This window comes from Ambystoma mexicanum, chromosome 4q (genome assembly GCF_040938575.1).
Source record: "Ambystoma mexicanum isolate Mex_15411 chromosome 4q, UKY_AmexF1_1, whole genome shotgun sequence".
In the NCBI taxonomy this organism is placed as follows: Eukaryota; Metazoa; Chordata; class Amphibia; order Caudata; family Ambystomatidae; genus Ambystoma; species Ambystoma mexicanum.
In genome coordinates, this window is record NC_090928.1 from 1,268,072,148 (window position 1) to 1,268,087,737 (window position 15,590).

At 48.0% G+C, this 15,590-nt stretch overlaps 1 protein-coding gene across 2 annotated transcripts in view; it reads right to left on the minus strand.

The window, feature by feature from the left end:
* Positions 1-15,590, minus strand: part of SRF (serum response factor) — a 532,155-nt gene that overhangs the window by 61,968 nt on the left and 454,597 nt on the right. For both annotated transcript variants that reach the window (XM_069608882.1, XM_069608883.1), the window contains one exon: positions 9,442-9,518. In XM_069608882.1, the coding sequence (XP_069464983.1) occupies positions 9,442-9,518 (77 nt within the window). The remainder of the gene's footprint in view (positions 1-9,441; positions 9,519-15,590) is intronic.

A 15,590-nucleotide genomic window follows, 5' to 3' on the forward strand; every position in this document is an offset into this window, starting at 1 on the left:
TGGAGGCTCCAAGGGTGTTGTTTTGAAGCAATTTTAGTTTGGCAAGTGTTTTCGCGGAGGCGCCTGTGAGTGAATAGCACGTAGCAATAATCGAGTTTTCAGACTACGAATGCGTGGGCTAGTTTTAAGCAGTTTGGTCGGGAAAGGAATTTGCTGCAGAGTGATACCAGTTTGGCTGTGTATGCAGTGGTTGAGGAGAGGGAGTTCACATGTTTGGACAGAGTTCTACGTCCATGTAGACACCCAGTGTCTTAACGTGTTTGGATACCTGTATGGAGAAGCCAAGAATGGGGATGATCGAGTAGGGTGGGTCTAGATATTTTAGACGGTGCAGCCTACAATTAGCAGTTCCGTCTTGTCATCGTTTAGGCATAAATTGTAGGAGGCCATTCAGTTTTGGATGATGCTGTATATTTGGTTGATTGATTCGATGTCCTGGACATTGTGACCGGGGCAGAAGGATTTAGATGTCGTCAGTAAAGGTAGTGTAGAGGGTGCTAATGTGTTGTAGAGGGCTGGGGAGATTCAGGAACCCTGAGGGACTCCCAAGGGGATGGGGATGGGATTAGAGGAGGCATCGCTGATAAAGACTCTTGAGGAGCGGTTGCTAAGCAAGTATTTTACGCATGCGGTGGCATCTTGGGTGAAGTTGAAGTTGGCAGAGGGGTGTTGACGTAGGATGTTCCGGTCGACAAGGTCAAAGGGCGCCGACCGGTCGAGAAGGAATAGGAGGGCTATGTTAATGGTATCGCAGATGTGCCCAGCTGAATTTAAAGGTCTAGGAGTGCTGTCTGTGCTGTGTTTGGGTAGAAAAGGTGATTGTCTGGTGTCTATGTGTCAGTGTTGCAAGTGTGCTTGTATTTGGGTATATGCTACTCGGTCAAGTATTTTTAGAGGGAAGGGCACTGTGGTGATGGGTCACTAATTGGTACGGAGAGACGGGTCCATTGAGGGCTTCTTGATGAGAGGTGAGACCTAGGCTTCTATAAGGGTGGGGATGGTGTTCGTGGAGAACGAGGTGTTGATGAAGTCATTTATGGTAGGGGCGAGTGTCAAGGCAGAGAGTTTGAAAATACATGTGGGACAAGAGTCGCCTCTGCAGTTCCAGGGTTTGAGGCGGTGGATGGTGATGCAGATCTCTTCAATGGTAACTGGAGAGAAGTGGAAGTGCAATGCTAAGGAGGGTCGTTCCAAGCGAGAGGGGGGCCGAACTTGGTGGGGTTGCAGTGGGTGCTTTGGAGGATAGTTGGGGCTTTTTTGACAAGATTCTTTCTCCTAGTTTCTCGCTTTTGTTGGAGAAGGAAATTTGAATGGTGGAGCAACACGTTTGGTCCGAGTTAACCAGTGTAGGTGATTTTCTAGCTCACCCGCTGGAACTAGCTTACAAGATTCCTGGTTTATAAGAGTTGGCTTTTGTGGTGATCAAGGTATGTTTATAGGCTTTGGCTTCTAAATTTAATGCTTCTGTCACATACTGGAGAGCAGGCAGGGGCAGGATGGGTTAGAGCCTGGCAGACTAGACACGCCTTGCAGGCATCCAGCACTCCTTTTCCACTCTCTCACAATCACGTACACATTACAGTTGGTCTCGGCCCCCTTGCAGGAATCGGATTGGTTCAGCCGCACTTCCTGCACACCCAAGATGCCCCCTGGCAGTCTTTCTGTGAATGCAGTAGCTATATAAGCCACACCCAAAGGCAGACCCGTGCTTCGTGTTGTATCTGTAGCGTCAAGCAACACGCTCACTGCGATCCTCGAACTTCACCTCCCTTGGATTCAACTCCAGACTCTCTGCACGCACGTTCCTGAACTCAGCAACTAGGAGAAAAGGAAAGACAATACCTGTAAGCGCTCACGCTTAGACCCCGACTCCTGGCTCGTTCTCGCACACGCAAGCTACAGCACCACTTACCCGATCTTCTTGGGAACTTCCGAGCTGCATTCTGAGTTCTCGCGCACATCCTCTCTCAGCAAACTCTTCAGAAAAAGACCTGCGGGGAAAGAGAATCAGGATTAGATTAGCGCCTGCAACTTCTTTCTCGTGCAGAACTCCCTGTGATCTAAGAATACGCAGCGACCAAGCAGCATAGCCAGAAAACTTACCTTCAGATACCCACCCATTCATGGGCTGAGAACACCAAATCCAGTGAAGCAACTGGAAATCCGAACTTACCTGCAACAGCACCAGATCCAGTGAAGCATCTGGAATCCAAACTTACCTGCTACATCTCTGCTGGGTGAAGAAACACAGCGAGTGGCAGAACAGATTTACCAGACCCAGTCAAGAGAAGCACTGACCCGCAGATTCCAGATACACAGCGCCCCTGCCTAGTTTAGGATGGAGAGTTTGCCTAATTAATCCCTAAGGTGAGTCATTTCACCATCACAGTACACTACAAAGGGAGGCAGGAGAAAGAGGGATCTGGGTCCAAATCCTGGTAGGCTAAGCATCTTACCTCGCCATTTGGCAGGTACCTGCAGTACAACGCTACTAAACCAGAGAAAGCAGGGAAGGGGGCTAGAAGGCTTCATCGCTCGCGCTGAGACCCAGGTGAATGTGACAGCTTCTAAGTTACTGGTAGAGGAGTGTTTTTTCCAGAGGTGTACCAGTGCTCGTTTTTGGCTGCGGAGAGCAATATATTCTTCAGAGAACCAAATGTTGGGAGTGTGTGCGTGGTTTGGGAATTATGGATTTGAGGGCGTCTACCACACTTACCTGTGTCTCTGCAGGAGCAATGGACGAGCCACCCTTGACCCAGAGTCTTCACTTCCCCTGTTTCACCTGGAGGAAGACCTGTCAAATACAAGGTGTACACTCAGACCTGAATTCACCCGATTCCCCTGGGCCCTTCCCATCTCTTCTCTTCACTGTGTGCTGTGATGTCCCCCTATGGGCTTACCTTGATCTTTAGTAGGGTGTGCACTCCATCCTGCATTTGCAGGGGCGCGATTCACTCATGTGATTGGTGCCAATGTCTGTAGGCTGAGTTCAGATGCCAACTGCTGTTTTATGCCTTCACAGAGAGGCAGAGAGTTCAAGGCGCCAGTTTCTTCACTGGCTAGAAAGTCCTTCCCACAAGTGAACGTTGCGCAGAGAATGTTGAGTCTCCAAAATTGTCGTATTGTCTTTGTTTGCCGGTATTTTTGTGGGCGAGTAGTGCTGCATGTAGAAGCTAGCTGCTGGTAGGTTTGTGCAGCGCCTTCAATTCGAGCGCGCCTGGTAATCTCTCCCTTGCAGGAGACATGTGGTATTAGCGCCTCGAGTCCGGGTTCAGCGCTACTGGAGACTTGGTGGTTAGGTAAGTTTGCACGGAGGCTTTTGGTAAGTATGCACCGCGTAGAGGGAGCACAATGAATAATGTCTCTTCTTTCTTACAGGGGTTTGTGCGCTTCTGCAACTAACCTGGATTCCAGCGTCGCGGGAAGATTCGGCGAGTATGCGCAGCGTTACTGATGTGCACGTGTTAACACTGTTCTTCTTTGTTCTTACAGGTGCCAGTGTAGAAGTCCCCTCTTGACTGGAGATAGCTGCGGCGTGGATTAAGAACCAGGTAAGCTGAAGCTGAATGATCCAGAGCGGGTAAGCAGAAGTAGGATGGTCCGGAGCAGGTAAGCAGAAGCAGGATGATCCGGAGCAGGTAAGCAGAAGCAGGATGATCCGAAGCAGGTAAGCAGAAGCAGGATGATCCGAAGCAGGTAAGCAGAAGCAGGATGATCCGAAGCAGGTAAGCAGAAGTAGGATGATCCGAAGCAGGTAAGCAGAAGCAGGATGATCCAGAGCACGGCAAGTGTGTTGCTGATACAGCTCACAGTAAGCAACAGGAAGCAGTGGAAAAATGAATCTGGGGTGTGGTTTATATAGCCAGCCACACCCAAACACTAGAGAGCTCATGAGTTATCATGCACTTCCTGTTTGGTAACAAGGAAGTTACTACAAACACTACGAAGGAATGAAAGGAGGGATTTGTTATGGGTTCTTTGTGTGCCTATGCCAGGCCTGCCAAGCCTCCACCCAGCTTGCCCCAACTACCTGCCTGATACCCATGACAGTGTGTTGGTTAAGCCTGTGCGAGAGTGATTGCTTAATGTGTACCGCAATGGTATCCAGGTTAGATGAACTGGTATCCAGGTCCATGAGATGCTTTAGTAGTGTGGGAGCATGGGGTTTCCTAAGTAAGTCTTCGGGTGTTGTGGGCGAGGATGGGTTTGGTAGTATTGGTGGAACTACTGTGATGCAGCACATTAAATAAAATGAGTGAGTGGTCGGTCCAGGGTATGTGAGCTAGGCTGAGACGTTGAGAGTGAGAATCCAATCTAGGGTGCAGCCTTTGTTGTGGATGGAAGCTGTGATATGTTGGGTGAAATTCATCTCGTCGAGTAAGGACGCTAAAGCAGTTGCTTTGGAGTCAGTAGAATCATTAAAGCATAGGAGGATGAATTTGGTGTTAGGCTTAATGAGAGGAGTAAAGGGATGTCGAGATCAGGGGAGCTTGTGGGGTTATGTTGTCGATAGACAAGGAGTAGGTTGATGGTTGTTTTGGGGTTGAGAGAGATCTTAGTTAGCAGACTGTATATGCCCTGTGGGGTGGAATGGTCTCTCTCTGATGGCCACTATCGATTTGTGGATGATGGACACACCTCTGTCGGAGTATAGTGAATCCAGGGGGTATAGCAAGCGAGAGAACAGAGCCAGATAAGTTATGGAACCATGTTTCAGTGATTGCAAGGATGCGGTTTGAAAATGAGGTAATGGATGTGTGTGGCGTGTGAAAGTAGGACGCAGGCATTTAAGTGCACATTTTGAGTGATGTTTTTAGGATTAGGTTCTGTATGAGTTGTCTCCTTAATGGTGGGCTGGTGGAGTGGATGAGGGCAAGGGAGCGGGGAGCGTGTAGAAGGACAGTCTGCGTTCTGGTAACTCCTCTGATGGGTGTGGTATAGGCCATGTGGTTAGGAGAGGTGATGCAGATCTGTAATGTTTGAAATCTCTACTCTTGTGCTGGGGCGTGATTTGCTGACGTTAGAGCTGTAAGAGAAGAGCTGTGGAAAAGGGGACGTCTGGGTTAGGAAGGTTGTGGGATTGGGAAGATGTGTGGTGATAGGGTTGCTATCGAGGGGTATCTGGGGTAAGGAAGGGAGTGGGGTTTAAGAGGCCTTGGAATAGAATGGGCTTGCCGCCGGGGGGAGAGGGTTGCAGTGGTAGCTGCTGGCATTGAGAACTAGGGTCTTGATTGTTTGATATAGAATGGAGTATATAGCCTGGCAGGGTCTATTACTAACCTGAAGGAATGGGGAGGGTTGTGGCATGTCAGGAAAGTTAGTAAAAGTGGTCACTGGTACAGGAGGGGTGATAGAAGGAGTCGGGTGTTGGGCTTACTTTTTATCTGGCCTGCGGCTTACCAGTGTGTCTGGAAGGAAGGGGGTGGTCGGAGGAGCAGCAGGGTATGTAGCTGGCTGGTGGGTGTTTGTCCAGGGGCATAGAGGAGTAGCTTTGCCAAACGACAATGGAGCGGCTGTCACAGCATAGTGAGTGCGGGGAGCTGGGCCATGACTCCAGGAACAACTGCACAGTCTGAGACGGGTATCAATGACCTTAGGAAGGGGCCAGCTTTCACCTGCCAGCTCCGGCAGAAAGGTGGGTAAATCCAGTGTAAAAGCCCAATTGGGAGCTTGATGAAGCTGCTCTCCGACCCCTCGTCGGGTGCAGCTCTGCAATGTAGAGGGCAGCCATGTTGGAAAATGGACGGACCTGTGGGCACAATGGTGGTGGCAGCCCAACAGGCCCTTTCAAGGGCGCGCAGGCAAGAGTTGCCGCAGTGCCGTGGCTGCCTGAAGCACCAGGTGCAAGGGAGATTGTCTGAGGCCTGCAAAGAGGTAGTGTAGGCCCAGACAGGAATCAATGGTCTTAGAAGGGGGCCTTGGAGAGGGACTGGCTTCAAAGTAAAATCACAGTAATATAAATGGTTGTATCCTTTAAATCAAACAGAATAAACGGAGGCACACTTTAAATCAAAGTAATGTTAAAACTCTTGTACCAGGTAAGCACACTTAAATCACCCTTGTAACTTGAAAGACCGCCTGCGAAACCATGCTTCATATGTCCAACCCTATACTAGGTGCTATAAACAGAGTGAAGGGGGTACTGGAGGTCCAGTGACCAAGGTTGGGGAGGAAGGAAGCAGGTGAGTAGTAGGTTTGGTTATATGACAAAGTTTTCCTGTTTGCAGGTAAGTACAATAGTTTTAGAAAACTATGCCCAATGGGTAGCTCACTACATGGGGACCTATGGCGCCCTTGAGAGGGGTGCAAGTAACAGCTTAACTGCAGCCCTCCCGGTGCACTAAATCACACAGAAAGACCAAGTTAAGTACCAAGGCTTGAGACAGTACCTTTTCAGTAGTGAATTTGCTGCTGCAGGTCGTGCCACCAGTTGAGGTGACAGATGTCTCCAGTTTGGGTTTCTTGGCCTGGAAGGCTGAAGGTGGTCCTTTGGAGGGAGCAGCCAGATGCACTCGAGTGGGGGACGCCCAGCAGTGGATTTCCACGGCATTGGTGTGTCGGAGCCTTTCACAGGCTCTGGATGCAGACTGGTTATCGTGCGGTGGGATTTGCACCCTTTCTTGGTTCTCGTCTAGGTTGAGGGGACTTTCAGGAGCGGGCTCCAGTCACTGGAGGTCCAGAATGTACAGACCAAGTTACAGACGAAACCGACCATCAGCAGACTTTGCAAGCAAAATGGCACAAGACCCTGGGTATTCATTAACTGTGGAGCTCTTCCAGGGATGTCTCAAATTGAAGTTAGTCTTGAGACTGGTTGATCCCACCAGTGCAGGGGAGGAAGTTGTTCTTTTCGGGTCTTCCCTGTAGTTCAGAAGTTGATGTCGTGATACAGCGGTTACTCAAGTGGCTGCAGGCGTCCTTTTGCTTCGGATCTTCAGTCTGGTGGTTGACTCTGGGGTTTAGTCCCAAGACCCTCGCCATTATTATTTTAAGAACTGTCTAAGCCCACCAATCATACCACAAGCCTCATGCAAATCTGGGATGTGGGCTGTCCACCTTTTTGCAGATGATGGCAAAAAGTAAAACACTGGCATAAAAAGGGACGTGCATAGAGAAATCTCTTCCCATATCAAACGTGTAGGTTGTAAAAAATATAACTGGCAGGTGATTGCGTGCGACGCAATGGGCGGGCTGTGTTCTGGCAAGCATAGGCATGCTTGCTCTAACCAGCCCCATGCCAAAGTTCTTAATGTGAAAGCATCCTCTTTTAGATGAGAATTTCCTGCCCACCCTGTGGTGAACATCCAGTTGTGAAGGAGGGAGAGGAGGACGCCAGAGTAATAGGAATGTGTGTGGTGTCAAGTGATCAACTCAAATATAAATAAGGGCATTTACTGAAAATGCTAGATCGGATCATCCTGGAATTGTCTGCTGAGTGCTTAACATTTCATCACAAAACAATGGCATCCATTACTAGTTGCACAAATTAATAAAGCGACAGCTCCCCAATGATCTAATCAACCACTCCCCTCATGATAGTGCATCAATACAGCAAATAATGCCAGTTATATTGGAGCAGGAAAGTCATACAAGCTTCAGAGATGAAGTGAAGCCGTCGCAGAGCCCGACAGAACTCAAAGCAGTCGGGAGTAATCCAGAGTGCTTCAGTCAGAAAGGGAGTCTGTCTGATGAGGCCTAAGGACGGGGAACAGAGACTCCGGGTCAGACAAAGTAGACCTGTTCCTGGCCTCTACAAAGCTAGAAAACTGCTGCAGTAGGCCAGAGCCCCTGAACTGGATTATATATCACATGACAGCTCTGGGGTATAAAGTGGCGCAATAAAGGTTTTCCTGGTCTTTTTTATGCACTTCAAAAAAAAGTCACCTGTTAATGTGGGCCACTGTTGGGAAAAGCAGACACCCGACAGAGGATCTTGACAATTGCCACGACAAATGCCCCAGTAGAAGAGTTTGAGCTCTCTGAGGTAGGTGTGTGCCCAGTAAAAGGCTGATAGCCACCTGGACAGCTGTCCCAGTTCTTGCATTGGGCTTTCTGTGAGTTCTGAATGTGCAGCATTTCATAAAATAAGAACCACAAGGGTTCTTCCCGGAATCTGCATCATGCAGAAAGATCTAATTGCAGTGAAAAGCAGACCTACTGAATGACGTTTCTTCTGGCATACCGGGTACTCCATGATTTGTGGAGGATGAAGGTTGAAAACGTCCCAATAGTGAGGAAGCCTGTCACCAGAGAGCAGAATGACAAGGCTTTAGCACAGCACTCAAATGTCCCATGGAAATACTGCTCCAAATACTCAGTGTGCAATAGTGTGCAGAGAAGGATTTGGTGCTTGCAAGATTAACACTCAAAAAATCATGCCTTACCGGAAAGTAGCAGATGGAAGGGTAGAATTAAAAAACATTTTTAAAAAAGGAGTGTGCAAGTGGGAAGAGCAGACTCATGCAATGTTAAGGGATCTTGTTCAGTTCTAAGACCGGCCTATTTATGATTCTTCATACATAAAGAGCTTTCACTTATTAAAACATGTTCTAGTACACTGCTTATGAGATATTCAACTGTTTAGTCTTAATAACGAAGATTACATTATTCAGAACCAGAAACCCACAGGACGCTCCTAAAAAACAAATCTCTAAAAAGGTCTTCCATACCTTTAAGACTTCTAGATCTTAAACCGGCACACTAAGAACAAGCTGAAGTTGTGTAAACCTCCAAATACCTAACTGCAAGAAGGGCGTGTGTCAAACAACAGTACACCTTGAACAGTTTAAAACTTGCTTTTAAGGCATAACAATTGCAATCTAAGAAACTACTTACATCATTGATTTCAGGCAGAAAAAATAAAACAAGCGGAGAAGACACCAATGCAAGGGAAAGGCTGATGGAAGTAGCATTCAAGCTCTGGCTCTTCTGGGCTTAGCTTTTTAATTCTAGTGCTTGGGGCACCTTCTCAATTCGAACTAAGCAAAATTCACTTGACCCATGGTGGCGGGTGACACCATTCACCAATGCTTTCTGTAAAATGGTACAGGTCACCATAAACCCACTGCTCTACCCCCCCACCTTTCACCCTCACAGAGGCCAGCTGCATGCAGTAAAACCTATTTCACATGTACTGCAAACAAAGCGTGTTTGCAGTATATGTCAAATAAAAGTTTCAAACATCCCAGAATTTCATTGAACTCAATAGCAAGGAGCGATGTATGCTAATGGTACTCAACGTTCATAACAACTACTCGGCTATGTGAGTAGTCGAGCTGATTTTGTGGGGCCTGCTCGGAGAAAACAATCCAATTGTAGGGCCAAATGGGTTGGTACACTTATTGTATCCTCACTTCCACTGACAGTAATTATTTCAGAACTTTAAAGACGCCATGGGGAGTATGTAATGCTTTACGAATAACAGGATTGACAGTATCCTACCTGATGTAGCTGAACAGCAGATACTGGGATCTGCACTGTGCCCGATGGTGCAGTTAGAAACACTTGCTGAACACCACCTAGACCAAAAGAAATGTTTAAATTAATATTCTTTCAAATCAAATTAACACATTTGAACAGTCTTTAATCTTCATAATAATGGCTTAAACATTCACAAAGCAATTTTCATGTTGGTATGCATAAACACGTGTATAGTATAGCACCCTAAATGGGTGTCTTGATACTGGTCACTGAAGATAAAGGTTTTACATTTTGCACTCAAATTGGTAGCCTAATTGGAAAGACGGACTGAGGTTCCGGACTTTAGGAGCCTGGATAGAAAAGCTACAAGCCAAGGGAATTTAAAATAACAACTGAGGAACCTCCGTGTTAGGCACAATTGCATGCAGTACCCTTTGGGTGCACTACAACAACCCTGACTACAGGTAATAGGAAACCCAACCTTTGGTATAAGCTTGTACTACACAGGTTGGTAGCATGTTGAGCAGCCAGGCTGATCTCAAGAGGGGTCAATGTGAGCTGTAGGGTAGTTACACAGAGATTCACAGTGACAAGTATTCAATTAAACTCTTACACCCAAGTTTTCTTGAATAAACAATTCATTTATTTATCAGTCAGTTAGAGTAAGCCATCTTCAGAGGTGAGCAATATAATAGTAACACTCAAATATACTTCACAAAATACACACACTTAATATTTCTACATCAGTTAGTACCCTTCTGGGATGACCCACAGACACTACCTACACCCTCAGGTGACTTCAATAGCTACGGTGCTGGGGACATTAATATATCATTGTTGCATTTAAAGTAATTTAAGAATAAGTCAAATGAAAAGGTTATTAGAACATACAAGAGACCACAAATATTCTTAAGCAGGCAAATAATTTCAGATCCCCCCAATAAGAGTCATTCAGTGGAACAGGTTAAGCCAAAGTCAATGGGCTAAACTTTATATGAGCTGAAGCACTTTGCAGGTAAGAAAGAAAAGTATTTGCACAATGTTTTAGAAGTCTTTGAAGAAATAGAAGAATCAACGTAGGGCCACAAGCGGTTAGACTTGAGTAGTAGAAGATGCAAGCAACTCTACAGCAAGAGGTAAGTTCTCTCAGACTTTTACAGTACCTTTGTATTGAAGAAAAAGTGCAGCAGGAGACTTCTGTTCCTAAGCAGCTCGGCAGATCTCACTGTTCCTGGGTCACAGTCGTGGGGAAAAGAGGGAGGACTTCTGGGGACTCCTACACTGCAATGGGACGGTCACCGCTCGCAACCGGCAATCTTCAAACAAGTGGCTGTTTGGAGTTTCAGCTCCTCGCGGCAACCGCAAATAGCAACACCGCGGTTCCTGGCTGTCGAGATGGGCTTTTCATGCTTCTGGGGTCCCTCACTCTGTTGAGGGGGCTCAGGCTCGGTCCTGCTTCCTGGGAGTCCGGAGGATCTTCCAGGAGGTCTTGGCCAGCTTAAAATCTGGCGTTCCTCTCCCTGGCGTATCGGTTTCCAGGAGCAACTCTGTGGAAAGTCAACCAGCTCCGAGAGAACGTCCAGGTGGTTGACTTTGGAGTTTATTGGTCCCACCAACTCAAGGAGAAGGCGTCATTCCAGGGGCTTCTCTGTCGATACAAATTTGGTGTTTCAGCACAGCAGCAGGGCTTCACTGGGCAAACCAACGGTCCAGGAGTTGCAGCAGGCGTCCGCTTCAAGTTCCTCTTCGGTTCCTTCGTCCAGTGGTCGACTCTGCCTTCTAAGCCAAAAGTCTTGTCTTTTATTCAGTTTTCTCCCATTCATTCCAGCCTAGCTGTCAGTCACCCAGCAGGGTTGCTGTCCTTGCCAGACAGTCAGCCAACCAATCACCACAGAGTGCATTTGGGTCTCTCAGGAGACTAAGCACAGGGAGTTTTGGGCATCTCCCTCACTTCCTGCCTACCCCAGACACCATGGAGCCAGAGGCGGGCTTCACTTGTAAATCCCGCCAAAGGCAAAGCTTTCAAAGGGACCAAACCTGGTTTGGCACGCAGAGTAAATCTCAAGAAGGACCTTTCCACAAAGAAATGGAGAAAAAAGACTGGGGCCATTTTGACAAAAAGTGGCACACCCTTGGGTGCTTTATGCAGCTGCGAACGCAGCCTGCGGTAAATGCACACCACGGTAGTTAAAGGTAAACCACTGCCACCAGCTATTCAGTGAAGAAAGGGTAACATTAAAAATGTTACATGAGAAGCTAGACAAAGGGGATACTAGGTAACCCCTCCATCACCCTATTGGAAGATAGTGTGTGCTGGGTCTAGAAGGTTACAAATGTAAGTAAAGTCAATTTCACTTTACTGCTCTGGGAAACACTAGTTTATCCCAGAGAAGGTATTTAAACCTTGGGAAATCTGAAAGACTTCCCTGTGCTACTGAACTGAATGTAAAAGATGATGCCTATGGAGTTTGTCAGGCTCCATAACCAAAAGAAACACCAAGTTCAGAATAAAATACATGAGAGAGTGGGAAAAAGGGTCTCTCACTCTCCAGGTAAAAAAAAATCAAGTCCTCAAAATCCAGCAAAGTTGCTGGGGGTATCTAAGGTGTTGGGAATTAGCACATTTCTGAGAATTCTCCCCAACACTCTGTAAGGGAGCAGGAAGGTGAACAGAGACTTTTTGTGAAGAGGCACGAGAGGAAGGAGGTGTCAATATATTTAAAGAACAATGTTAGGGAGAATGTTAATTTCAGTGCTAAATTCCTCCCACCTTAGAGTGTTCCATGACATTTTATTGCAGGATTTTTTTTTACATTCTTTTTGGGGGGGTCCTACCCCCAACCCCCCCATTCCTTTTCAGTTTTATCTATTCCCAAACACCCACATCCCATATATATATAATTTTCTAAGCCCCCCCAGAAAATTAGATTTTTTTTTGGTAACAAATTTGTGGTAAAAAAACCCCCACGAAAAAACGTTGCGCGATGAAAGGACGTTGGGACGTTGTACCCCTTAGAGACCCCCAGTCTTTTGCTAGACTTAGGACTTTTTAATTTTAACCCTGAAGTGAGGCCTTTTTCTCACACATGTTTTTACCGATTTGGATTTCTGTGTTTTCACTGTTTTTGGAGTCTGACAAACTCCATAGGCATCTGCTTTTTGTATGGTGACACACGGCACCTTCAGTGCAGTGTCACTGAGAAATCCTTTGCGTTTCTCTTAAGGTTTAAATACTTTTTCATCGGTGAACCACAGTTCCCAAGAACAGTAAAGTGAAATTGACTTTACTTACCTTATTCTTTGTAGGTCCAGCAAACCATTTTATGTGGAGTGCTGGGGGGGGGGGTTATATAGTAGCCCCTTCTATCCTACTATCTCATGTAAGTAACATTTTTAGTTTCCCTCACTACTTTAAACGGCTGGTGACAGTGGTTTACTTTTTCCTACCATTGTGCTTTTCTACCGCAGGCTAAACCCTCAGCTGCAGCACAGCACCCTTGGGTGACCATTTTGTCAAAATAGCCCCGTCTTCTTTTTTCGCCATTTTCTGTTTGTGAGGTCTTTCTTGGGCTACTCTGTGCGTTGACACAGGTTTGAGCCCTTTGTTTGTTCTGCCCTGGCTCCAGTGTGTCTGGAAGGACAGGATGTGAGGGAGGGCCCCGAAACTCCAGTCCTTTGTCTCTAGGAATGCCTGAATGAAACTAGTCCTGATTGGCTGTGTGCAGTGTAATCGACAGCCCATACTGTGCATGAATGGGAAAAACCTGCTTAAAAGGCGTGGGTTTTGGGACTACATGCAGAGTCGACCACTGGGAGAAACACCTGAAGAAACCGCGACAGAAGCCTGATGCAACCTCCTGGACCTTTGAATTGCCCGGTGAAGCCTTGCTGCTGTGCCAACCTCCCTTTTCACCTAGACAGAGCAGCTCTGGACGGAACGACTTCCCTCTTGAGTTAGTGGGACCAACTAACCCTGAGAAACTCCTCTTGTGCACCATCCCTTCCGTGCTGTGCCTCTCTGTTGCTGCAGAAGCCCCATGCCCCGGGTCGACAGTCCATAGTCGAGTGCAACGTTTGCTGTGAAACAAATCTGGCTAAAAGCTACAGGAGCCTCCTAAGAACCCCCTAGAAGCAAGACCTCCAGACCCAGAGTCCCCTCACCAGAGTGCAGGACCGAGGGAGCACAAAGTCCAACCGGTGTCCATTGTTCCGCATCAGTGCTGTTTGCAGAATGAGGCGTGATTGGCGTGCCTCTTTGACCTTGAAAAGGCGTAAGCCCACATGCCGTCCCACTGGAGCTGCAAGGCATGCCCCAATTAACCCTTGCCGTGTACCATCCAGGACGCAAACCGTTAACACCTCCTGTTGAGTACAGCGGCAAAAAGTCCATCTGGGGAGCCGCCAGGGGGCGCCGCAATGTGGTGACGGGTCTCGGCTGATCTCCTCCCCTGGGTGTGGATTTTTGTTATTTGGGCCCCACAGCCCCCCCTTCTCAGTGAGTGCCTGTGTTGGTGTGCTTCTGGGGACTGAGACTCCGGTGCCGCAAGCCGGAGTTCGGCCGTCAACCAGAGGCGAGCGGTGGCAGTGGACCGGTCCGCCCGGCTGCGGTAACCGCATGAGCGCCAGCTGCCTGTCGGAGGGGGAGGGGCAGGAGCCTCTGCCGCAGGCCCATCCCCCGCCGTGAAGAGCTTTGGCGGGACGGCTACGATCCATGCTGGGGCCTGAAGGAGGAAGGTTGGAGCAGCCCCGGCGGACCTGTCTGTTTCCTTCGTTTGAACGCGGATGACGGGTCCCATTGAGAGCTTAGAGGGACCAGTCGGCTGAATCTGCGGAGCTGTCTTGGCAGCATACCAGGTACGTGCAGCCTGCAGCGGTGATGCCCTCCTGATCCCGAGTGGTCTGCTATCCCCATTTTCGTCGGATTTTCGCTGGGCCGTGGCAGCCCCTTGAGACTTCACTTAAGGCCTGCAGCCTGCCTATGTTCGTTGGATCAGGCGGTCCTTCCCTGATCACTGCCTGCAGAGTAGACTGTACTTGGGCTTGGTCTAGTGTCCCCTGCAACCTGGGGGAGTGTTTGAGGTCTGGGACTGTTAGGGAGAATTCTCTGTAAAGGCTAATTTCCCAAACCTAGTGAGTCCCCCCCCCCCAGCAGCTTTGCTGGATTTTTTTTTTTTCTCCTGCTAAGAGTGAGACTCTTTTACTCCCACTCTTAGACATGATTTGAGGTGTTCCTTTATCTTTCCATGTGTTTTATGGGCTATGAGGTCTTTTACTCCATTAGGTCTCATGTGTTTTTTGATGTGGGTTACACAGCACCCTCCGTGCCGTAACCCAGGGGTGTCGTAGAGACCCCCCCCAACATAGACTCCATACCCTGGGACTGACTACTGTCTACTAGGGCATGTAAAGTCACCATTGGCTTTACTACACCCAAATTATGAACAGAAACCAGTACCAACAATCATATTGTGGACGTACTGGTCGGGGCAATTCGATTGCCCCGGGGTCTGTTGCTCGAGAGGGCACGTCTCCGTCCCCCCTGATCGAGTTTTGGCTGGTGGCAGTGGATACTACTTTTTATATTCGACCGCGAATATATATCCATGGGATTTTCCTATTGTTCGAGGCTACCAACTTTAATTATTTAATTCTTATAGCCTCGAACATACCTCTGGTTTATTTATTTAATATTAATTCACTGGTTGGTATTTTTTGCCAGAACTCGATTCTAAAATGGCATGTGTTCTCTTCTGTGACTCCAACCCAAGTCGAGCCCTTTGTTCCACTTTTTGGCGGGCTTCTCCACAGAAGCCTCCAAAAGTGGTGCCACTCTGTCTGGGTACCACAGTGGGTGTGGGAGGGGGGTCTAGGCACCCTGGACTGAAGTCGCACACCTGTGATTGGCCCAAGTGATGAGCCGGCCTGCTCACCACTTAGCATGTTTGATTGACAGCTAGGCTGAATGAATGGGGGTTTGCTGCATAAAAGCAGGGCTTTGGGGACTGGAACTTCAGAAGTCACCAGAGGACCTAAGAATCCGAGGAGGGAGAAGCTGAGCCGACCTGCAACAACGACACCACTGGTGGAGCCCTGCTGAACCGTCTCACCACTTTTCCCGACGACAGAGGAGATCTCCAGTCCGGAGTCTTCGTCCTTTGACTGGTGGGGAT